Here is a 25,734-nt window from a genome sequence, read left to right on the forward strand (position 1 = left end):
TAAGATTCTTGGCAAATGCATAGTTGCCAAATCCAGGTGAAACATCTGGTGTCTCATCTAAGTATGTTATTTTATTAGGGATGGAGTATACATTTTTATCTATTGTTCTGGCTTCTTACAAGGTTCAGTAGACTTGGTAACACAGTCATATTCTCTCACCTATTGGCAGATGTTTGGTGAAAGAGTGACTGTTCAACCAACTCATGGGAAAATGCAACCACGCTCTTTCTAAAAAGCAGGGAGACTACAGCTATAGGCCTTTCAAATGAAACATGACTTTCAGCTCTTCGCAAGACCAGGCAAGCAGATGCAAGTTGTAGGACGCTAAGAGATAGACTTATCGAAGTGTCTCTCCCCAGTTTACCCTCCATCAATTACAGTACCAGCCACCACTCAGGTATTGACTGCAGCCTCATGGCCTCTAGCCAAGCGTGTGGCCTGCCACTTTCTGAACCTATGCTGAATTTGTTGTGGCTCAAAGGGTCACCCAAAGGGCTTTAGAGATATAGAAATCTGTATATGATTCTATACCATCTATAATGGTATATGATAGAGAGATTTATAAAATATGAAACAGTGAACCATATATAGTTTTACATATTTTGGTTATTCGTATATCTTCAATGGTGTATAAAATATATGCATTTATATACCTTTACAGAATATATATATGAGATAGGATTTATAGATGTGGAAGGTTATATATTAATGTATATATTTATAAATATAAAATAAATATAATTATCAAAGAAGAATTCGATCATAAAGAGTGCCCTTTGGCAAAGAACCTTGGATATGGCTCAACCACAGAAGTAAATTGTTATAGAAAGATTTATGAGCACTGCATAGTATTCCTTTCTTGTTTCATATGGGCAGTGTGTGTCTTGGAAAAGTATACAGTTTTTTATACCTTGTTGGCCAACAGGATTCATAGTCTGCATTTCATCTGTCTGATGAAAAGAAAGCATTGCTTGATGATAGAGTGTGTGTGTGTATGTGGTGTTTGTGCACGAATGTGTCTGTATGTGCAGGTGTGTTTGTGTGCAATGTCTTAAGCTCTACACAGGAGATTTTTTTTCTGAAAGGTTTCCTATAACAAAATCTTATTGAGTCTATCCAGGGGAATTACACCCAGGAATGTAATTAAATACTTTAACAAAGATGGTAGATCATCATTCAGGAGAACATTAAAACAGTTTTGTTTTGTATTTTTAGTACAGACAGTGTTTCACCACATTGCCCAGGCTGGTCTCTGACTCCTGACCTCAAGTGATCCGCCTGCCTCGACCTTTCAAAGTGTTGAGATTACAGGCATGAGCCGCCACTCCCGGACTTAAAATGGTTTTAATGAGAAAAAAAGAAAATCACTTCCACTTTTCTTGACTTTTTGGTGAATTACAGCAGAATTGATGGTTGAATCCAGTTATAAAGAATTTGGGCTCAGTCAACACCATCTAGGGCCAGTGCAGCTCTGGAGAACTGGGGCTGGGATGTGGTTACAGCAAGAAAAGATCTGTGCTTTCCCCATTGCTCTCGCATTCTGTTTTTGATCTAAATTCAAGTTTACCTGTTAGTGGGCAAGCCCAAGGCCTCCCTCCAAGATTATTTATTTCAACTTTTTATTATCAAACTTTTCAAACATATACCGAGGAGAGGCTGTAGCATAATGTGTACCCATGTAGCCATTCTTAGGTTAAATAATTTTCAATATCTTTCTGTACTGCTTCATCTTTCTTCGTTTTTTCTTTCATTTTAAAGAAAAATTTTGACATTTTTTTAAAAAGAAAATCTTGGCATGTTGTCTCATCACGAAATACTTCACTAAATATAAAAAATAAGGAAAATTTGTTTCACAGCCACAGTTCCTAAGACAATCAATAATTCTTTAATATTATGTCATTTTCAATCCATAATTAAATTTATCCTGATTGTCTCAAAAAATCTTTTACATGTAGATCAATGGAATAGAACTTACAATCCAGAAATAATCCCATACATTCTTTGCCTTGATTTTTACCATGGTGCCAAGACCATTGAAATGGCAAAGCATAGTGTCTTCAACAGAGGGCTCTGGGACAACTGCATATCCAAGTGCAAGAGAATGAAGTTGCACCCTTACCTTGTATCATATACAAAAATTAACTTGAAATGGACCAAAGACCTAAATAGAAAATCTAAAACTGTAAAACTCTTAGAAGAAAACATTGGGGAAAATATTCATGACCTTGAATTTGGAAATGGTTTCTGAGATGTTTTTTTCTTGTACCAAAAGGACAAGAAATTAAAACAAGAAAAAGAAGAGATAAATCTTTATCATAATGTTTTTATACAAAAACTTTTGTATATCAGAGGACACTATCAAGAGAATGAAAAGACAACTCATGTGGGCACCCTTATTAAAGTGTGCAGATTAACACGCACATGCTTGACATGGAGGCTCTCCCGTGACACATCCTATGTTTTCCTTCCCTATGAAACTTTCTGAACAGGTGAGCCCAGGTGGAGCCTCCACCTGCGTTAGAACCTAAGCTTTCTGTGGCTTTCTGAAATCCCTGGTGTCAGAAGTCAAGTGTGGATTACTGCTGCTTTCCTTGACTGTCTCTCTCTCTCCCCTTCAATCTATGTTGATAATGTGATATCAAACATGATACACTACCTCTTTTGGCCCACTCAACATATTCTGGTGGTGCCCTCTGGCCTGCACCCTCCCACTGGCTATGAAGGTCACCCATGATCTCGCCTTTCCTAGCCTCACTGGCTTTATTTTATGCAACACTCCAACTCTCCTCTTTCCACCTCCCCTGTTACTTTTCCCTCCCTATTTTATTCCTCTTTTCTATCTCCTTCCCCACCTATGTCTTTCCTTTCTGTCACCTTTTCTGTGTGATTCCTGCCCCAGAGGGGTCAACAAGAAGGGGCATCCCACGGGCTGACTCATGCAGGGAAGCTGTCAGTGATTACTAAGCAAGGCAGGGAAGTTGTACCCCAAGTCTTGGTTTCGATGCTAGAGGACTTTAGGAGGTGGTTCAATGTAGTGTTTGAGCACATGGACCCTGGAGTCATCCAAGCCTGATTTCATAAGTACTTCAGTTGTGACACTTGCGTAAACTTGGGTAAAAACTCAGTGTTATCTAGATTAAATATGATAATGCATGCAGATGCCTGGCATGTGGCAGTGAATCAACAATACCCGTAATTGTGTGGGTGATATGCGTTTTCCAGCACAATTATTTCCAGCCTCCACAAGATTAATGATCTTAACCAGGCATTCAGACTCTCTTCAAAACAACATGGTGAGATATCAATATTGTCTTCTTGATGCAAGTTTCCCTTGAATGATTTAAACTTCAGATGGTGTACTGTCTCTTTAGGGAGAATTTGCAAATATAATAAAAGCTAACACATATTGGAGGCTCACCAGGTACCAGGTGCTACCCTGAGTACTTACATGGAAGCTGGCATTATTGGCCGACCTATTTTGCAGATGATGAAACTGAGGCACAGAGGGGTTGAGTGACTTGCCCAAGGTTATTGCTCAAGTAAGTAGGGGAGTCAGGATTCAAATCCATACATTCGTTGTAAAAACAAAAAACAAAAAACAAAAAAAAAGCCTGAGTGTAGTGGCTCACACATGTAATCACAGCATTTTAGGAGGCCAAGGCAGGAAGATCACTTAAGCCCAGGAGGTTGAGACCAGCCTGGACAACACAGGGAGACACTGTCTCTACAAATTTTTTTTTAAAAGTTAGCTGGGCATGGTGGCACATGCCTGTGGTCCCAGTTACTCAGGAGGCTGAGGTGGGAGGATCGCCTGTGCCCAGGAGGTCAAGGCTGCAGTGAGCCATGATTATTCCACTCCATTCCAGCCTGGATGATAGACTAAGACCTTGTCTCAAATTAAATAAAAAAATAAATTAATTAATTAAATTTAAAAATTGATATGTAATTCAAGTATCATAAAATTCAGTGGTTTTCCATGTGTTCCCAGATGTAATCAGCCATCACCAATATCTAAGTCCAGATCATTTTCCTCACTCCAAAAAGAAACCCCATGCCCACTGGCAGTCACTCTTTATTTCTCCCCCTTCTCCTACCCCTCAGCATTAATTTACTTTCTGTCTGTATAGATTTGCCTATTCTGGGCATTTCATGGAAATAGAAGCCTTTATGACTGGCTTCTTTCACTTAGTTTCATAGCTTATCCATGTTGTAGCATGAATCAGTATTTCATTCCTCTTCATGGCTGAATATTCCATTGTATGGATTTACCACATTTTTTTTATCCATTCATCAGTTGGTGGACATTTGGGTTGTTTCCCCTTTTCAGCCATGAAAAATAATGTTACTGTGAACATTTGTATACAATAGACCCTGATGTTCTAATTTTTGAGCCCATGTGCCTAACCTCTATTCCTGACTGCCTCCCTGTGTTGACAGAAAACTTTTTGGGCAATGTCCTATCTCTGGCCTTTTGGGAATGTCACATGGAGTGAACTGTGCCTAGAGTGGGTTTGACTTAGGACATCACATGGTCTCAAATCCCTCAGCAAACATGAGTTAGTCTTGTTTTTGTTGGTGTTACAGAATAACATGCAGCTGGCTCTTTTTCTAAAAACTTTAATATTAGATGTCCTTCATTGAACAAACATCTGTGGAGAGGAAGGCATTGATTAGTTACAAACCGTGAAACATACTTTGAAAGAAAAGTAAAGGATGCAAAGAGAGCTGATCATAGGGGACCTTGCAGGATGAGGAGTGGCAATCTTGGGAGAAGTTGGGGCGACAGTGTGCCAAGCAGGGAAGATGGCAGGTGCAGCATGAAGCCAAATGTTTGGAATCACAGCGTGTTCTTTCCCTTCATCCCTGTGTTCCAGGGTCTCTTTACTTCACAAACATGGGCAAGTGGAAATCCTACTTTATGTCTCTTCTGAATAATCCCTTTGTCATGGCTTACTTAGTGACCTGTGCCCCTCCCCACTGCTCCTGGGACCACAACCCACATTGTTACAAGCCCCTGAAGGAAGTTATAAACACCTTATCTTCTACTAGGACAGGTGCCCCTGGAACTGTCTGGCTGGGCAAGCCATACTTACCTGCACTTCCCTGTCCTGTCTGTGGGTGATTCAGACTTGACTATTGTTATCACACTAAACTAAACTGGGGTTCACTCACCCAGTGCAGTAAGGCCAAACATCCACACTGAGATTTGCAGTGGGAGAAAGGAAGGCATTTATGTGCAGGGCACCAAGCAAGGAGTATTGGGAGGCTTATACTTAAGACCCAACCTCTCTGATGGCTTGCAAGTAAGGGTTTTTAAGGGCAAGGATACATTTTAGGAAAACAGAAGTTACAAGAAGAAATTGCAAATCAATACACAGAGGTTACACATCGGTTTGGTCATGAGAAATGAAGGCTTGCAGGTCATAGGTGAATTCAAAGATTTTCTGATTTGCAGTTAGCTAAGGAAGAGAAGCTTCATTTAAAATTTGGGGTTCGCAGAAAAGAATGTTAGCTCTTGCTCATGAGTGTGACTTCCTCCGGGAACAAAGATTGGCTGTCAGAGTTCAGTTCTCGGTTCCCTTTATCTGAGGTCTGCCTGCCAATGGATCCGTTTGGTGGAAGTCCAGGTTTCCGAGAAACAACTCAGGGACATATGTTAAGATGTAATCTTTAGTTTCTATAGGGAATCAAGCATCTCTGGACTCTAACATCCTTGGCTATTGTTTTAGGCTACTATTACCTTCTTGCTTATCAAGTGCCTTATTTATTTCTCAGGGTCAGGTAGGTGCCTGGAATTTCCTTTGAAAGAACCCAAGAATATCCTTTATTTCCATGTTTGGAGGAGCCCACAGGCCCCTAAAAGGGATTCCTGCTTCATCCCACCATTTTGGACTTCCCTCGAGATCTGGGCACAGAGCATTCTGACTTCTGCAGCCCCACCCCACAGCATATCAAATAGATTAAATTGCTCCCGCATCCCATGTCACATATGTCTGTGTAACTTGGTGAGCTAATCGGTAGTGGATTCACTGACATGTAGTTACGTTTTTATAGCCATTTCATAAAATATTCATAAATTCAATTTCGCCATTTTAGTATTCTAGATTCAGCAAATTTCTTTTTTTAAGTCTCAAACAATTTGCAGGTCCTTTGAAATCTTGCAGGTAGGTCCTGGCTCCATTACTTATGGCTTATAGGTCATACAAGGGTCTGAAAGAGTGAGCACCTTAGAAGCAGACCTCTCCATAGGGTCCACCTTTCCAGACCTTCCTATTCCCAACATGGAATTACCTTCATGCACATCTTTGGGTCTCTCCTCTTTTCAAAATGCCAGGTATCCTCCATTTACTTTTGGGAAATCTGCTCTTGCCCACAGAGATTTGTTTTTATCTTAGGATTTACTTCTTTCATGCCACTGGAATATGTCCCAAGCCTGAGTCATTCAGTCGGCAGCAATCCCTGAGAAAAAAAAAAATCGGCCTTTGTGTGATACTCAGGAGATGCCTGAGGACACCTTGACTCCCACAGCACCAACCAGGGCAGGCCTGGGTCTCCAGTGGAGCTACTCTTTAGGGATCATCATTATGACTAACAGACATGCCAGATTCCTCTGGCTAGTCTCCAGTGCAGACACACACACACACACACACACACACACACACACGCCATTCTTAGTATAGTCAAAGCTCACAGGAGAAAGAAAAATGTTTTCTAATACCTTCTTTATTTGCAAGAAGGTGTTAGGAATTCAAGGGATGATATGCATAGTGATGTTAGTTTCTTTTCTTCAACTCCTTCCTCCAACTCATGTTCTGTAGGGACTTCTGGAACTAAGAACAGGACCCACAGATGAGCCATAGGATTTTCAGAGCAAGGCTTTGCTTGGAAGGGCCCAGACCAATGTCCACAGCACAGTGGAGGTCTAGTATAAAGAATGTGAAGTTTGTAGCATCTCTTGATCCTGCTATTCCTACATGCTTGCTTAAGCCGTTCGTCCTCTAGATGAACTGTTCTTTGAAGGAAACCTGCCTAACGTCTTCCTGCTCAAGAAGGTGGACCTAAGCTCTGTTCCCTTTGCAACCTTCCTGGAGTCTTATTGCTATCTAGATGAACTCAAAGCAAGATGCTGCCACCCCCATGACTTTGTTCATTGTAAGCTGGTAATCCTCTTGGGAAACTGCTCCTAGCTTGGACTGACCTGAGTCTTCACATGCCTTGAACAATGAATTTGCATCCTGGTTATGTTCCCCGTGGGGGCCAGCCCTGTCCTTGGAGTGGTCCCTCTAATCATGTTGCTCAGGCTTGTCCCTTCCTGGGCCCCAGAGCACCTCCAGTGCCAAACTTGTAGGTGAGAACAGGACATTGCATGCCAACCAGGTGTGCGTGACTAGCTCTGGGCGAGTCTGTTCTAGTAATGCTAGGCACCACCTCTCACTGCGACAGCCTAGTTTCTACACAGGTCTTGCTCTGGGACCACCCTCAGCAGTGTGATTAGCAGGCAGGGCCAGTGTGACCCTCCCTTTCTGGGCCTCAGTTGAGAAACCTGAAGCTCAGGAGAGGAGTCACTCCTCTGGCTGATGGGTGGCTGGGCCGGAAGCAGATACCAGGCTTTCTGACTGCAGCTCTAGTACCTCACCACGTACTGGCTAGAGTTACACTTCTCAAATCTTAATTTCCTAAAGGCAAGTAACAGTTTGAATGTTGTATATTGTGATGTATAATAAGAAATATATATGTTTGTCTTTGTTTCCTGGCCAGAGCTCCTGAAACCGTAAGTGGTGGGAGCGATAAAGGTGAACAGAGAATCTTTTGTTTTTCAAAACAGATCCGTTTCCATCACATTTAAGTTTATGTAAAGGACATGTAAAGTCTCTAAGGATGAAGGCTGGTTGCCAGGGAACCAAACCCTTGCAATTAGAGGGAAGAAGGGAGAGAGTGATTGAAGATTGATTTGATCACCAGTGGGCAACAATCTGATCAATCATGCCTACTATGTAAGGAAGCCTACATAAAAACTCAAAAAGGCGGGGTTCAGAGAGCTTTCAGGTTGCTGAAGGTGTGGAGGGTGGGGCACCCAGAGATGGCAGATGGGGTTCCATGGCCTTACCCCCATATCTTGTTCTTTGTACTTTTTCCTCTGGCTATTCATCTGTGTTGTTTGCAATATCCTTTGTGATAAACCAAACCTAGTAACTAAACTGTTTTCTTCAGTTCTGTGAGTCATTCTAGCAAATGATTGACTCCAAGAAAGAGGGTGTGTGAACCTCTGATTTTTGCCAAGTCAGACAGAAGTTGTGGGTAACCTGGGAACCTACTATTTGCAATTGGTGTCTGAAGTGGAGGCAGTCTTGTAGGACTGAGCCCTTAACCTGTGGGGTCCATGCTAACTCAGAATTCAATTCAGAATGGGATTGAATTGTAGGATACCCAGCTAGTGTTAGAGAACAGGTCCATGTGAAATAAAATCCCCACACATCATGGACATAACAGACAACGTCAATGATGAGGAATCCAGCAAGTTCGGGATAGAGAATTGGCAGGGGGTCTCCAGGGGTCTCGCCAAGTTATCTTCAACGTGTTGCTATAACTTTTCTGAGAGGGAGAGGCAGACTGGTGGAGATGAAGAGAAAATCCTGGAAGTTCAGGTGAAAGCTGACATAGGGTGTAGTTGATCCATATTCACTGTGTGCTTAATATGGTTAAATATTAATTTGGGTTCTTACATATTAAAGGGCAAAATTCAGAGCAAGGGAGAGGTAGACAGGACCTGTGAAAAGCAGTGGTGAGTTTAGGGAAAATAGCTAGGAGCCCTGTGATTTGGAGCGTGAAAACTCTTTATTACTGTTGTTACTTTAACTGTTTCCAGGATGGCCTGCCTCCTTCGTGCATTTCAGAGAATTTCCGCAGGGGTTTTCTTCTTAGCACTTTGGGGCATGGTTGTAGGTGACAAGCTGCTGGTGATCCCTCAGGATGGAAGCCACTGGCTTAGTATGAAGGATATAGTTGAGGTTCTCAGTGACCGGGGGCATGACATTGTAGTGGTGGTGCCTGAAGTCAATTTGCTTTTGAAAGAATCCAAATACTACACAAGAAAAATCTATCCAGTGCCGCATGACCAAGAAGAGATGGAGAACCGTTACCAATTGTTTGGAAACAATCACTTTGCTGAGCGATCATTCCTGACTGCGCCTCAGACAGAGTACAGGAATAACATGGTCGTTATTGACATGTACTTCATCAACTGCCAGAGCCTCCTGCAGGACGTGGACACCCTGAACTTCCTCAAGGAGAGCAAGTTCGATGCTCTTTTCACAGACCCAGCCTTACCCTGTGGGGTGATCCTGGCTGAGTATTTGGGCCTGCCCTCCGTGTACCTCTTCAGGGGTTTTCCGTGTTCCCTGGAGCATACATTCAGCAGAAGCCCAAACCCTGTGTCCTATATTCCCAGGTGCTACACAAAGTTTTCAGACCACATGACTTTTCCCCAACGAGTGGCCAACTTCCTCGTTAATTTGTTGGAGCCCTATCTATTTTATTGTCTGTTTTCAAAGTACGACGACCTCGCATCAGCTGTCCTCAAGAGAGATGTGGATGTAATCACCTTATATCAGAAGGTCTCTGTTTGGCTGTTAAGATATGACTTTGTACTTGAGTATCCTAGGCCAGTCATGCCCAACATGGTCTTCATTGGAGGTACCAACTGTAAGAAGAGGAAAGACCTGTCTGAGGTTGGTGGGTTTATTTCTTTTGGGCTGCCTTGTTTCTTCCAGGCTCTGTTCTCCCTCACTTATTTGGATCCTTGAGCCGACTGTCCCTTGGAGGATTTCCTGGAGAAACTGTGGTGGGAAAGTGATACCTGGCTCGGAGCAGCGGGGACACATAGGAGACCTGAGGCTGAAGTGGTACATAGGCATTTGGATGAAGACAGGGCTCATGCTTGGCAATAGTAGATTTGCTTAGTTAGGTAATCTGGGGACAGTCACATAATCATTGAATGAGCCTTAGAAATGTCCCAGTTCAAACAGAGGTGAAGGCTTGACTAAGGGAACAGGTCCAGGTTAAAATCAATTTTCCCAACTCTGTCGCATGCTTTTGTCTCTGGACCTTAAGCCAAGAACCAGCAAACTACAGCCTGTGAGCCTAGTCTCCCCAAAGGCCTGTTTTTTGTTTGTTTGTTTGTTTTTTGTTTCCTTTTATGTTGAGACCTGTTTGTTTCTTTGTTTCTGAGACGGAGGCTTGCTCCGCCCAGGCTGGAGTGCAGTGGCGCAATCTCGGCTCACTGCAGGCTCCGCCCCTGGGTTCACGCCATTCTCCTGCCTCAGCCTTCTGAGTAGCTGGGACTACAGGTGCCCGCCACCTTGTCTGGCTAATTTTTTGTGTTTTTAGTAGAGACGGGGTTTCACCATGTTAGCCAGGATGGTCTCGATATCCTGACCTCGTGATCCGCCTACCTCGGCCTCCCAAAGTGTTGGGATTACAGGCGTGAGCCACAGCACCCGGCCAAGACCTGTTTTTATGTGGCCCAGAGCTAAGAATGGTTTTTATAGTTTTAAAACAATTTAACAATGAAGAATATGTGCCATGGACGTATTTGGTCTGCAAAGTCTACACATTTACTATCTGGCCTTTTCAGCAAAAGGGGGATGGCCTCTGACCTAAGGCAAGTGTTTACGGATGGCCTCCTGACATGTAGGAAAAGGGCCCAGAGTTACTTTGGAAAATAAAAATCGTGAGTTTTAAATTTTAATGTAAATATTTACACATTTGAAAGGCTTCAGGCAACTCCCTCTATCTTTTATGCCAGATTTTCTTTTCCAGTTCCTCTTTTTATCAGAGAGAAAGCCTCAAACAGGTCCCAAAGACCCTTACCTCTCTTCTTTACACCTGCTGATTTCTCTGTTAACAAATTGAACAGTTGGCAGTAGCCACTGTGAAAAGGCAAGGGTGAGGAGATGGGGATAACTGAACTGGTTCCAGGGAGTCTGGGGCATGAAATAAAAACTTAGAATGTCAGGAATCTTTTTATTGGGACATAATATAGTTGTACACATTTTGGGGGTTCATGTGATATTTTGATACATGTATACAATGTGCAATAATCAAATCAGGGTAATTAAGATATCCATCACCTTGAATATTTATTCCTTCCTTATGTTGGGAACATTCCCATTCTTCATTTCTAGCTATTTTGAACTGCAGAATACATTCTTGTTAACTGTAGTCACCCTACTGTGCTGTCGCACTTTGGACTTATTCTATCTAAGGGTATTTTTGTGCCCATTAACCAACACTTCTTCTTTTCTTTTCTTTTGAGACAGAGTCTCACTCTGTCACCCAGGCTGGAGTGCAGTGGTGCGATCTCGGCTCACTGCAACCTCCACCTCCCCTGTTCAAGCGATTCTCCTGCCTCAACCTCCTGAGTAGTTGGGACTATAGGTGTGTGCCACCACGCCCAGCTAATTTTTGTATTTTAGTACAGATGGGGTTTCACCATGTTGGCCAGGATGGTCTCGATCTCTTGACCTCGTGATCCACCTGCCTCAGCCTCCCAAAGTGCTGGGATTACAGGCATGAGCTACCGTGCCCGGCATTCTTCTTCTTCTTTTTTTTTTTTTTTTTTTTGATCAGTGTTCTTTATTGGCCCTTTAGATGTTTTTCTCTTTTCTGTCAAAGTTTTTGGAGTATTACAAATTTTATTTTATCTTATTTCTTTTTTCTTTTTCTTTTTTAAATTTTAACCAACCATTTTCCCCCCTACTTTCCTACTTACCCTTTCCACTTTCTGGTAGTTACCAGTGAACTCTCTACCTCCATGAGATCCACTTTTTTGGCTCCCACATATAAATGAGAACATGTGGTATTTGTCTTTCTGTGCCTGGATTATTTCACTTAACACAATGACTTCCAGTTACATTCATGTTGCTGCACACGACAGGTCTTCATTCTTTGTTATGGCTGAATAATTTTCCATTGTGCATATGTACTGTCTGTGAGTGGAAAACAACACCAACAAAAAACTCAAAGGGTTTTTCCTGTTTTCTCACTCAACAACAAACAACACAGAAGACTTCTGTGAACCAATGTGTTCGTTTTTTTTTTTTTTTCCTCCATACACCAAGCAAGCAGGCAATTCTGCCAGATACCAGCTGGGTGTCCTCTAATTCTGTTCTGACAGTGTCCACCTGAAGATAGCATCAGGTCCCACAGAGATAGGGCTCAGTCCCTAATTTACATTTGAAGAATATAAATTAGTACAGCCACTATGAAGAACAGTATGGAGATTCTAAAAAACAAAAACAAAACAAAACAAAAAACAGAACTAGAACTGCCCCAATATATCCCATTGCTGGGTATATATGCAAAATAAAAAAAATACGTTGAAGAGATATCTGCACTCCCATGTTTATTATAGCACTATTCACAATAGCCAAAATATGGAGTCAACCTAAGCACACATCAACTAATGAATGAATAAAGAAAACATAGGACTGTAATATTGTGAAATATATATTTGGTCTTCATCCTCATTTCCTTGTACAGATTTTTCCCTTCCTTAGTTAAATTTGTTCCTAGGTATTATATATTCTTTGTAGCTTTTGTAAATGGCATTGATTTCCTTTTCAGTTTTTTCTCTCTTGGCATTTATAAATGCTACTGATTTTCGTAAGTAAATCTTGTATCCTGCAACTTTACTGAATTTCCTTGTCAGTTCTAACAGCTTTTTGGTGGAGTGTTTAAATTTTTCTAAATATATTATGTCATCTGAGAAGAAGAAGAATTTGACTTCTTCCTTTCCAACTTGGATGCCCTTTATTTCTTTGTCTCTCTTAATTGCTTTGGATAGGACTTCCAGTACTATGAAGAATAACAGTGGTGACAGTCAGCATCTTTGTCTTATTCCAGATTTTAGAGGAACAGTTTTCAGTTTTACCCTTTTCAGTATGATGTTAGCTATGGGTTTATCATATATGGCCTTTATTGTTTTGAGGTATGTTCCTTCTGTAGCCAGTTTATTGAGAGTGTTTATCATAAAGGGATGTTGAATTTTGTTGAATGTTTTTTCAACATCTACAATGATCGTATGAGTTTTGTCCTAATTCTGTCAGTGTATTAATATCAATATATCAATACATGTATCACATTTATTGACTTGTATATGTTGAATCATCCTTGCATCCTGGGATGAGTCCCACTTGATCATGATTAATTATCTTAACGTGTTATTGGATTTGATTTGCTGGTATTTTGTTGAGATTTTTGCATCTATGTTCATCAGAGATATTGGCCTGCAGTTTTCTTTTTTTGTTGTGCCCTTCTCTGGTTTTGGTATCAGGGTAACACTGGGCTTATAGGATGAGTTTGGAAGTATTCTCTCCTCTTCATTTTTCTGTAATAGTTTGAGTAGAATTGGTATTAGTTCTTTGAAAAATGGTTGGTAGAATTCAGCAGTGAATCCATCCGGTCCTGGGCTTTTTTGAATGAGAGAATTTTTATTACTGCTTCAATCTTATTACTTATATTGGTTTGTTGAGGTTTTCTATTTCTTCTTTGTTCAATCTTGGTAGGTTGTATGTGTTCAGAAATGTATCCATTTCCTCTAGGTTTTCTAATTTGTTGGCACATAGTAGTTCACAATAGTCTCTAATGATCCTTTGTATTTCTGTGGGGTCAGTTGCTATGTTTTCTTTTTCATTTCTGATTTTATCTTAGTGTTTTCTCTTTTTCTTAAAGTTTGCCAATTTTGTTTATGTTTATTTATTTATTTATTATACTTTAAGTTCTAGGGTACATGTGCACAACGTGCAGGTTTGTTACATATGTATACATGTGCCATGTTGGTGTGCTGCACCCATTAACTCATCATTTATATTAGGTATATCTCCTAATGCTATCCCTCCCCCTCCCCCCTCCCCACAATAGGACCCAGTGTGTGATGTTCCCCTTCCTGTGTCCAAGTGATCTCATTGTTCAATTCCCACCTATGAGTGAGAACATGCAGTATTTGGTTTTCTGTTCTTGTGATAATTTGCTCAGAATGATGGTTTCCAGCTGCATCCATGTCCCTACAAAGAACATTAACTCATCCTTTTTTATGGCTGCATAGTATTCCATGGTGTATATGTGCCACATTTTCTTAATACAGTCTGTCACTTTTGCCAAATTTGTTTATCTTTTTTTTATAAACAACTTTTTGTTTCATTCGTCTTTTGCATTGTTTATTTAGTCTCAATTTAATTTGATTCTTCCCTGATCTTTATTATTTCTTTCCTTCTATAAATTTTGAGTTGGTATATGTTTGCTTTTTTAGTTCCTTGAGGTACATTGTTAAGTTGTTTATTCTAAATCTTTCTACTTTTTGGATGTAGGCATTTATTGTTAAAAACTTCTCTCTTAGTTCTGGTTTTGCTGTAGCCCATAGATTTTGATACATTGTGTTTCCATTTTCATTTGTTTCAAGTAATTTTTAAATTTCCTTTTTAATTTCAGGAAAATCTAAGAAGTTAATAAGCAAAAGTTATGCATTTATTTAATGATTTCATACTATTGGTTGAATCAAAGCTATTTATTCCTTCTCCTTGAAGTCTGGGGTATTGGAAAAAAGTAAATGAAAGTTATTTATTCTTGTTACAAAGAAATAGTTGGCATAAGAGAGAAAAAATATCATTTCTGCACCTTGGTACCAGTCATCTTATTTTTTCAAAAAGTTGTACTCAGTTATATTGAGAAACTGAGCTATAGTGAATGTACGTTTTGAGCCCTGTGACCCTATATCTGGTGCTTGACCTCGTTTGTATCTCAACTGTATTCCCAGCATGTCCTCCTAGAGAACATTCTGTATTATGATATGTAATTATCAACATGCACTTTTAATTATTAGGAATTAAATTAAAGTGATCAGAATAGAATTTCTTTTGTCCAATAGTCAAACCATTTCAACACTATGAAAAAAAGTGTGTCTTTGGACAGATGGACATGTCTGGAACCAGATAGAAGTGTCGGTTGCAAAACATGAATGTGCTAAATGCCATGAAATTGTTCACTTTAACATGGTTAATTTTATGTGACTTTGTTGCAATAAATTATTTAAGACAAGAAGATACATCACAGATGATAGAAAATGAAGCCCTGATTATAGCTTAAAAATGCACTCTTCATTAGGCAAATCACATAATCAGGCAATACATAAAGTAAACACAATACAAGTGGCCAAGAAAACTTTAAGAACATGCTTAATTTCAGAAATAATCCAAGAAATTCAGATTAATAAACTGTGGAATTCAATTTCACCTATCAGATTAGTAAGCATGCTTTATAGATAACTATTGACCCAACTATAAAACAAATACATTTCTGAAAAAATTGTGCAAAGTCCTTTTTTTTTTTTTTTTTTTTTGAGGCGGAGTCTTGCTCTGTTGCCCAGGCTGGAGTGCAGTGGTGCGATCTTGGCTCACTGCAAGCTCTGCCTCCCGGGTTCACGCCATTCTCCTGCCTCAGCCTCCCGAGTAGCTGGGACTATAGGTGCCCATCACCACGCCCAGATAATTTTTTTGTATTTTTTTTAGTAGGGATGGGGTTTCACCGTGTTAGCCAGGATGGTCTCGATCTCCTTGAAAACCATAGGTTGGTGACCAGTTTTTACATAATGCTATGATTCACAAAGAAAGAGTGTCCTTTCTCATGGTAACCTCTGGGCTCCCAGCCTCGCCTTGTGGAAGAGTAAAGCAGGATCACTTCCCTCTCATTTCCATGTTGGTGTGACTTTGCGACTTTGACCAAAGCTTTACCTGCCTCCTCTGCCCAAGGAGGGACGTGGCCATCTCAGAGGGCTGCTTGGTTTCTGTCCAAGCTGGCCCTCAGAGAAGCGGAGATTCCTGCTGTGAGAACATCAGAGGCTGAGCCACCAGGCAGTCCCAGATGTCCTGAAACAACTTATCCCAGCCCTGCCCAGGGCCTCCTCTCCAGCCCTGTGCATCTTATGACCTGCCCCAAGACAGTTCAGCTCATGCCAGATTCTCGCAGGTTGCCTTGCAACCTTTCTGTCTGTCTCTCTGGTCCTCACTTCTTCCCCAGAATCTCATGCTGTTGCATGAAAAAAAATAAATAAATAAAATAAAATAAATAAATAAGTAAATAAAGAACCTTTGTTTTTAGGCCTTTCTCCTCTTCCTGTAGGGACTTGAATCCAGGCCAGATGCTGGGACACTCTTATGCTGTCCTTTTTGCTATTTTGTTGAGTTTCATCCATCCCAGGGATAAACTCTTTTCCAATTGTTATGGCCAGGTTTCAAAGATCTCAATTTTAGAAGAGAATTTAACTTTGCATTTCATTATGAGAAGGGTCATTGGAGTGTTTTCGCTAGAACAAAGAAGGTCAGAGGTAAATCCTAGTCTGTTCTCCTTGTAATACAAAGAGCTGTTCAAGCCTTCAGAAGGACAGGGCCATTCAGACCATAGAGCCAGGTCATGGCCAGAGCTCTGGCTCCGGGACATCCTCTCTCCCCAGCCTGGTCTATGGAGAGGAATAGAATGCAGGCCCAGGCCTAGAGCCTAGCTAGGCCTGAAGACAGGCTGAGACTTTCTCGCCGACAGGTAATAAAAACAATGAATGTGGTTTTCTTGCAGCATTTTTTACGGAGCATTTTCCCAGAAAACTAGACCCCAGTTCCTCAGGACTAGTTCTGTTCCCAAGTTTCCTCCTCTCATGCTCTGGGTTCATCTAAATGGTAGTTCTCAAACAGGACTCATTTTTCCCCTAGGACGGGTATGTCTGAAGACATTTTTGGTGTTGCAACTGGAGAGGCGAAACAGTCAGTAGGATGTAGGTAGAGGCCAGGGATGCTGTTGAAAGTTGTACAATGTGTGGAAAAATACCCACTCCCCAACTCCTAACAAAGAATTACTCTGGCTCAAAATGTCACGAGTGCTGAAATTGAGGAACTCTGATCTAAATCAATTCCAAGTGAATCCAATGGTATGTACGCAGCAGGGCCCCCGCCTGGAGGTGTGGAGGACAGCAAGGATCCTGTGCCCACCCTCTGAGCTGTTTGTCTCCCTGTAGGGGTCTTTGCAAGGAATGCTCATTCAGGGTGAAATCTCAGCCTTTCTTGGTTGAGCTGTGGGTTCATTCTAGGCAAGTCAGTGGAATAAAAGCCTCCAAATGCCAAGTCATTCCTTTTTTCTTTTTCTTTTTGAGATGGAGTCTCACTCTGTCACCCAGGCTGGAGTGCAGTGGCATGATCCCAGGTCACTGAAAGCTCTGCCTCCCAGTTTCATGCCATTCTCCTGCCTCAGCCTCCTGAGTAGCTGGGACTACAGGTGCACACCACAACACCTGGCTAATTTTTTGTATTTTTCAAGTAAAGACGGGGTTTCACTGTGTTAGCCAGGATGGTCTCAATCTCCTGACCTCGTGATCCCCCCGCCTCGGCCTCCCAAAGTGCTGGGATTACAGGCGTGAGCCGCCGCGCCCGGCCCCAAAATGCCAAGTCATTCTAAATAGGCACTTTTTAAAATACATGACTTAGGCCAATGTCTACAACGGCTTTCAAATTCTGCCTCTCTTTCAAAACACTGTGTTTATCTTTATGACTGATTACCTGGGGCATTTCCAGGCATGTGGAACATTTTGGCAGCAGTGTTTCTGTTAACAGATAATTATCTAAAGAGTAGCTGAATGCTAGAATGATTCAGTTAAAAAAAGTATTCAGCATGAGTATATAAAAGCCTAGAACCTTGACTGATTAGTAATTTAGATAACTCTAGGAGAATGAGAATAAGGGGTTATGAAAATATAACTTTATTATGATGCAATTCACATACATACAATTCACTCATTTTAATGGTTTTTAGTATAGTCACAGATTTGTACAACCATTATCATAGTCAACTTTAGAACATTTTCAGTCACTCCCAAAAGATACCTTATATCTATTATTACTCACTCTTCTTTCTCTCCTTCTAGCCCCTGGCAGCCATTAATCAACTTTCTGTCCTTATGAATTTGCCTATTTCTATGGATTCCATTCACAAAATACATGAGTAGCTTTTTCCCTTTAGCATAAAGGTTTCAAGGTTCATTCATGTTGTGGGATAACTTTATATTGCCAAATAATATTCTGTTCTATGCATATACCACACTTCGTATATCTACTTGTAAATTGATGGACATTTGGGTGGTTTCCACTTTTTTGCTATTATGAATAAAGCTACTGTGGACATATTTGTGTATGATTTTTATTTGTATATGTGTTTTCAGTTCTCTTGGGTATATACTTAGTGGAATTGCTGGGTTGTATGGTAACTGTATACTTAATCTTTTGAGGAACTGCCAGTGTATGTCTTGATTACTGTAGCTTTTTTTTTTTTTTTTTAAGTAGAGACAGGATTTTGCTGTGTTGGCCAGGCTGGTCTCAAACTCCTGACCTCAGGTGATCCACCCACCTCGAGCTCCCAAAGTGCTGAGATTTCAGGTGTGCGCCACTGCCCCCAGCCTTGATTACTGTAGCTTTATAGTAAGTTTGAAATTGGGAATTACAAATCCTCTAAATTTGTTATTCCTTTTTAATATTGTTTGGCCATACTGGGTACCTTGAATTTCCATATGAATGTTAGGGCCAGTTTGTCAATTTCTGCAAAAAATTCCAGCTGGAATTTTGATGGAAATTGTGTTGAATCTATAGATCAATTTGTGGGTTATTGCCAACTTAACAAGATTAAATCTTCTAATTCATGAACATGGGATGTCTTTCATTTTACTTAGGTCTTCTTTAATGTCTTTCAACATTAGTTTTTACTTTTCAGTGTAAAGTGCCACACTTAAAAAAATTAAATCTATTCCTAAATATTTTATTCTTTTTAGATGCTATTTTAAATAGAATTATTTTATTAATTCTAATTTTGTGTTGTTCATTTCTAGTGTCTAGAAATACAATTGAGTTTTGTATATTGATCTTGTATTTTAACATTTCTGAACTTGTTTATTTGTTCTAATAGTTTTTTTTCATGAATTTCTTAGGATTGTCTACATACAAGATCATATCATCTACAAATAAAGATAGCTTTACTTCTTCCTTTCTAATAAGGATGACATTTATTTCTTTTGCTTATCTAATTACCCTGGCTAGAACCTCTAGTATGGTATTGAATAGAAGTGGAAAGAGAAGATTCTTATCTTGTTCCTGATCTTAGGTGGGGAACATTCAGTCTTTTAGCACATTAGGTGTTAACTGGAGATTTTTTGAGTAGATGCCCCCCACATCATCAGATTGAGGAAATGTGCATCTATTCCTAGCTCATTGAGTATTCTTATCATATCTGAGGTGTTTGGTTTTGTCAAATGCTTTTTCTGTGTCTATTGAAATGAACATGGTTTTTTCTTGGTCCCCTATTCTAGTGATATGTGTTAATTGACTTTCAGGTGCTAAACGAACCTTGTATTCCTAGAATAATCCCACTTGATCATGTTATATAATCCTTTTACATGTTACTGAATTTGGTTTGACAGCATTTTATTGAGGACTTTTGCATCATATCCATAAGAGATATTAGACGGCTTCTTTTCTTGCAAAGTCTTGGTCTGTGTTTGCTATCTGAACATTACTGGCCTTGTAGAATAAGCTGGGGAATGTTCCCTCCTTTTCTGTTTTTTGGGAACAGTCTGTCAAGAATTGGTATTCATTTGTTACATATTTGATAGAATTCACTAGTGAAACTGTCTGGGCCTAGGCTTTTCTTGCAGGAGATTTTAAAATTACTAATTTAATCTTTTTACCTGTTATGGCTTTATTTAGATTTTGTATTTCTTTTTGATTCAATTTCAGTAGTTTATTTCTTTCTAAGAATTTGTCCATTTTATCTAAGTTATCTAATTGCTTAGCATAAAATGGTCCAGAGTGTTCCCTTATAATACTTTTTGTTTCTGTAAGGTTGGTAGTAATGTTCCCTCTTTCATTTCATATTTTTAGCAATTTGAGTCTTCTCTCTTTTTTCTTTGTTGATCTAACTGAAGGTTTATCCATTTTGTCTATATTTTCAAATAAACAACTTTGGTTTTTTGATTTTTCTTGATTGCTTCTCTATTTCTCTGTCATTAATTTCACCTCTATTCTTTATTATTTTCTGCCTTCTTGTGTTGTGTTTAGTTTAGTTTCCTGGTAGAGTGACACTTATCATTACACAATTTCCCTCTTTATTGCTAGTAATATTTTTTGTTTTGAGGTCTATATTATCTTGCTTCATGATACCGTGTCATTAAAAAATAGTTGATTTTATCTGATATTAGTATAACCAGTCTGCATTTCTTTTGGTTGCTGTTTCATGATATATTATTTTTCCACCATTTTACTTTGTAAAATTTATGTTTTAAATATAATTTTTTTTTGTTTTTAAATCTCAAATGTGCTTCTGCAGACAAGATATTATTAGGCCTTGTTTTTATCCAGTCTGAGAATCTCTATCTTTTAATTGAGTTGTTTAATCCATTCACATTTAATTCTGTCATTGATGTAGATGGATTTTATGTCTACTATCATTTTTTTTCTTTTTTCTTTTTTTTTATTTTGAGACAAAATCTCACTCTGTCACCCGCGCTGGCGTGCAGTGGTACGATCTTGACCCACTGCAAACTCCGCCTCCTGGGTTCAAGCGATTCTCCCACCTCAGCTGCCTGAGGAGCTGGAACTACAGGTGTGTGCCATCATGCCTGGCTAATTTTTGTATTTTTTTGTAGAGACAGAGTTTTGCCACGTTAGTCAGTCTGGTCTCAAACTCCTGACCTCAAGTGATCCATCCGCCTCAGCCTTTCAAAGTGCTGGGATTACAGGTGTGAGCCACTGTGCCTGGCCCCATTTTACTTTTTATGTTCTGTATCTCTCATGTATTTATTTGTTCGTCTGTTTTGCTTTTATTGCCTTTTTTTTTTTTTTGCATTGAGTAAATATTTTCTAGTGCAACATGTAAAATCCTTTAATGTTTTTCTTTCCACTATTTAAAAAAGTTGTGTTCTGAGTGGTTGTTCTAGGGCTTAGCACATAAATTTTAACTTACCAGTATCTACTTCAGATTTATACCACTTAATTCTAGTTAAATACTGAAATGGCATTCCTATATAGCTCTATTTCCTTTCTCCCCTTTTTATGATATTATTGTTGTACATGGTACATCTATATATGTTACAAACTAAACAATACATGGTGATATTACTTTATATAAATGCACATGCTTTCAAGAATCAGAAGAAAGAAGAGCAAGTATGTATTTATAGAGTTTGTTATATTAACCTTTTTACTGATCATTTTTGGTTCTCTTCCTTTGTTCTTATGGATCTGAGTTACCTTATGGTATCATTTCTAAGCCCAGTTTACCTTTGCTCCCAACTGCCTCCCTTGTGCTGTTATTGTCAAATATATTACACTTCCATATGTTATACTCTCAACAACATAATTGTATATATGTATATTGCTTTTTAGGATTGCTTTTAAAATCAGTTAAGAGAATAGGGCTGGGCACGGTGGCTCACGCCTGTAATCCCAGCACTTTGGAAGGCCAAGGTGGGCGGATCACCTGAGACCAGCCTGGATCAAGACCAGCCTGGCCAACACGGTGAAACCCCATCTCCACTTAAAATACAGAAATTAGCCAGGTGTGGTGGCAGGCGCCTGTAATCCTAGCTACTCGGGAAGCTGAGGCAGGAGAATTGCTTGAACCTGGGAAGCGGAGATTGCAGTGAGCCAAGATTGTGCCATTGCACTCCAGCCTGGGGAACAAGAGTGAGACTTCGTCTGGGGAAAAAAAAAAAAGAATAAAAGGAAAGTATGCATTGGTACTGCCTTTTATAACTACATGATTACTATTATCGGTGCTTTTTTTCTATAGGAATTCAGATTATTCTATGGGGTCACTTGCTTTCAACCTGAAGAACTTCCTTTAGTATTTCTTGTAAGTTGAGTTTTCCAGCAACACATTCTCTCATTTTTTGTCTTATTACATGGGGTTTTGCTTTTATTTTGTTTGTGCTTTTAAAATGATACTCATCAGAGACTTGTCTTCAGAGGTGGCTCATAATTTATCCTTCAAAATTGCACATATTTTTTAGGAGACACACATGAGGCAAATTTAATGGTAATAAATACCTTTTTAAGAAGCAGGGTGGGGAGATTACCTTCAGCTGTGAAGAGCAGCTGGTGATGTTGCTTGTGGTAAGAGACAGAAATGGTTTATGGGTCTGGGAAAGGCTCTGAAGAGAGAGGAAACTGAGTTCACAGTTCTAGGAAGTTGAAGGTCTTCTCACAAATTATAGTTGTGAGATAATATTCACAACCACTGTTTCAAACTGGTATATTGGTATCTTTTAATACCCTGAGCAGGTAGGTCGCTAACAGATCAGCTGCATACTTTGAGTGTCTTTGTGCAAAATGCCCTTTGTTCACAAATTAGTAAGAATTTCAGGCCGAGCACAGTGGCTGAAGCTGAAGTGGGAAGCTGAGGCAGGCAGATCACTTGAGGCCAGGAACTCAAGACTGCCCTGGCCAAAACAGTGAAACTCCTTCTCTACTAAAAAGACAAAAAATTAGCTGGGCGTGGAGGTGCATGGCTGTGGTTCCAGCGACTCAGGAGCCTGAGGTGTGAGAATCATTTGCACTTGGAACTAGGAGGCAGAGGTTGCAGTGAGCCAAGATCACGCCACTGCACGCCACTACACACCAGCCTGGGTGACAGAGTTAGACTGTCTCAAATAAAAAAAAAAAAAAAAAAAAAAGAATTTCAGGACACTGACAGCAAAGTATTAAACAAAGCATGAGAGCCTTCTAAATGTGGAATGTGATGTGTCTGCCCGGGCTGCTCCTCCACAAAACTGGCCCTGGCAGGGGCAAATGTGGAGTTGGGAGAGTGAGAGAACCAGGGCAGCTGGATTGCACAACCTCAGGGGTGGGGCCAGTGCCAGGTACTATGTAGATAGTGCCTTCCGGAACTGTTCAAGCTGGTGACCCTGAAAAAACATTCTTTTAATTTAGGCCATTGTATAAAAGCAGAGGCCAAGTATATTTACCCTCAAACTTCACGTGGTCTTTCAGCCACAGACTTGGTCAAAGCAAATGACCACTGAGGTTTCACCATAGGCTGGGTACATGAGGGTGTCTAGGCTGGCATGGTGCTGAGGATTTTACAGTGGCTTAGAAACATTGCTTTTTTCCTAGGTGTTTCTCAAACCTCAGGATAGGAGTGGAGTTGGGAGGTGGATCTAAGTATGTGATAAGAAGACTAGAGGAATCAGTGTTTCCACTGTGTCTGTGCCCCATCCCTGTGGGTCTGTTTTCTACTTCCCACCCCACTCCTCCTTGTCACTGGAAAGTCATGGAATTCTGGAATCTCAGGGTTGATGGTGACTGTGAAGCAGAGTGCCGTGCACTGGTATCCATCTCTGGGAGAGAAATACCATGCACCATGCACCTGGGTTGGGTTGCTAATTCCAGGGCAGAACTCTAAACACCTCGGCAGTCTCTACTAAGATTCCTAGACCTGGCACTTCCCAGCTCTGGTCGGAGGCATTTTACAATCCTAGCTGCCAGACAGAGTATGAGTCTGGTGAGATGGAACGCTTGTGCAAGTCAGGCAAAGAAACTTTAATCTTCGCAGATAGGCAGTAAGAATCAACAGGAACCTAGGATCCATGTCAGCCAGCCCCCAAGGTAGAGGAAGCTGCCCAGGTGGACAAAGTCCCATCTGCATGTGCTCCACTTTGCACGGCAGCTGAGGGACCCCCAAAATACTCTGCATTAGGTTTTGTACGCCGGAGGTCACTGCAGTTTATCAGCACCCAGATATCCATCCTGGGTGCCTGTCCTCTGTTCTATTCCCTTTCCATCCTTTCTCTGACTTTTGTGATGATTATTTCTTTTGTGTTTTTTTTCATCAACATTTATTTTAAATTCCATAGCACACATGCAGGATGTGCAGGTTTGTTACATAGCTAAACACGTGCCATGGTGGTTTGCTGCACAGATCAGCCTATCACCTAGGTATTAAGCCCAGCATCCATGAGCTATTCTTTTTGATGTTCTCCCTCCCCCGACTATTTCTTTGCTTTTCTTTACAATTTCGCCACCTAAATTTGCATCTCTAAATAATATAGATGATTTTACCTGTTTCGGTACTTAATATAAATAGAATTTTCTTTTTTTTTTTTGGTCTTGCTTTTTTTTTTTGGTTCAACCTTATGTCTGAGAGATTCATGATGTGTGTTCTTACAAGTTGTAGTTTGTGGATTGTCAGTACTGAATATATCCCATTGTATGAATACACCACAATTTTATTTATCCATTCTACTGTTGATGGGCTTTGGGTTGTGTCTAGCTTTTCACTGTTGTGACCAATGTGACAACGAACATTCTTTTACATTCTGAAACACATGTGAGTAGGTTTCTAGAGTATATACCTGGGGTAGAGCTTCTGCGTTGGGGAGTGTGCGTATCATTAATTTAATAAGATATAACTATTTTTCAGAGTAGTTGTACGTTTCCGTGATTGCTAAGGCATTAGTTATGTACATGACTGATTATATTGAGGGTTTTAAAATATGCTTACTGGTCATTTGGATTTCCTCTTTCGCCCATTCAAATCTATTGCCCACTGGGTTATTTGTCTACTCGAATTATTTATGCATTCTGGATACTAGTTCTTTGGCAGTTACAGGTATTGCAAATATCTTCCCCAACTCTGCATCTTGCTTTTTACTTTTATTCAAACGAATTAGAATAAACATCTTAGTATATGACTCATTGTGCTCCTGTGTGGGAGTTTCCATAGGGGAGATGCCAGAAAAGGGACTTACTGTGTCGTGCACATTTTAAATGTCATTAGGCATTAACAATTTATTCTTCCCCTAGCGATGTATAAGTGTACACTTTCCTTCATATCCTTGCCACATTTATTATCTTCAGACGTTTTGGGTTTTTGGCAATTCAATAGGTGAAAAATATCTCAAGGTTATTTGAATTTGCATTTCCTTTATTAATTTTTCATTTAAACGTCTTTTGTGTGTGTGCGCGTTTTCTTTTATCAAGTCGTTTCACCAGTGAAGATAAGAGCTGGTATTTACCTTCTGCATTTAATAGAATTGATGCAACTGGCTGAGCATGGTGGCTCATACTTATAATTCCAGCCCTTTGCAGGGCTGAAGCAGGGGGATAGCTTGAGCCCAGGAGTTTGAGACCAGCCTAGGCAGCATAGTGAGATTCCTTCACTACAAAAAATACAAGCTTCTCTGGGCATCGTAGCGCATGCCTGTAGGCCTAACTACTTGGAAGGCTGAGGTGGGAGGAGGATTTGAGCCCAGGAGTTCAAGGTTCCAGTGAGTTATGTTTGCATCATTGCATTCCAGCCTGGGCAACAGAGCAAGACCCTGACCAACTCCCCACCACCACCCCCCCCAAAGAAAATCAGTGCAACCTGTGATCACTTTATTTGGGCAACTTCCCCAAATTCTTGACTCAGTGAATTTGTTGCAGGGCTTTCTTTTTAAAGCTCTTTTATTGGTTCACATACTAGAACAATCTCAGGGGATATCTGATTAGGTATTGATTGCTACACAGCCAAACTATGTCACCAGAACCCATTTATATGTTTCCATTTCTTGACTCTGTTTCCTTGGCCATGATATCCTTCTCAGTCTCATAATACGCAAGCAGCAGGGGCTTCAGCCTGAGTTCTTTTCCCAGGATTCCTAGTTAAACTTCT

The 25,734-nt window shown here is 40.3% G+C and overlaps 1 protein-coding gene across 6 annotated transcripts in view; it reads left to right on the forward strand.

The window, feature by feature from the left end:
• The window catches only part of LOC105539813 (UDP-glucuronosyltransferase 1-8), a 175,354-nt gene that overhangs the window by 62,645 nt on the left and 86,975 nt on the right, over positions 1-25,734 (forward strand). The window contains exons 1-2 of one of the 6 annotated variants that reach the window (XM_011980268.1): positions 7,471-7,682; positions 9,662-9,728. The exons of 4 other annotated variants lie outside the window; for them this stretch is intronic. In XM_011980268.1, coding sequence (XP_011835658.1) covers positions 9,669-9,728 — 60 coding nt within the window. In that variant the 5' untranslated portion in view covers positions 7,471-7,682; positions 9,662-9,668. Of the gene's footprint in view, positions 1-7,470; positions 7,683-8,712; positions 9,729-25,734 lie in introns of those variants that run through there. One more of the 6 variants, XM_011980260.1, reaches the window with a different exon arrangement.

Source organism: Mandrillus leucophaeus, unplaced genomic scaffold (genome assembly GCF_000951045.1).
Source record: "Mandrillus leucophaeus isolate KB7577 unplaced genomic scaffold, Mleu.le_1.0 Scaffold21, whole genome shotgun sequence".
NCBI lineage: Eukaryota > Metazoa > Chordata > Mammalia > Primates > Cercopithecidae > Mandrillus > Mandrillus leucophaeus.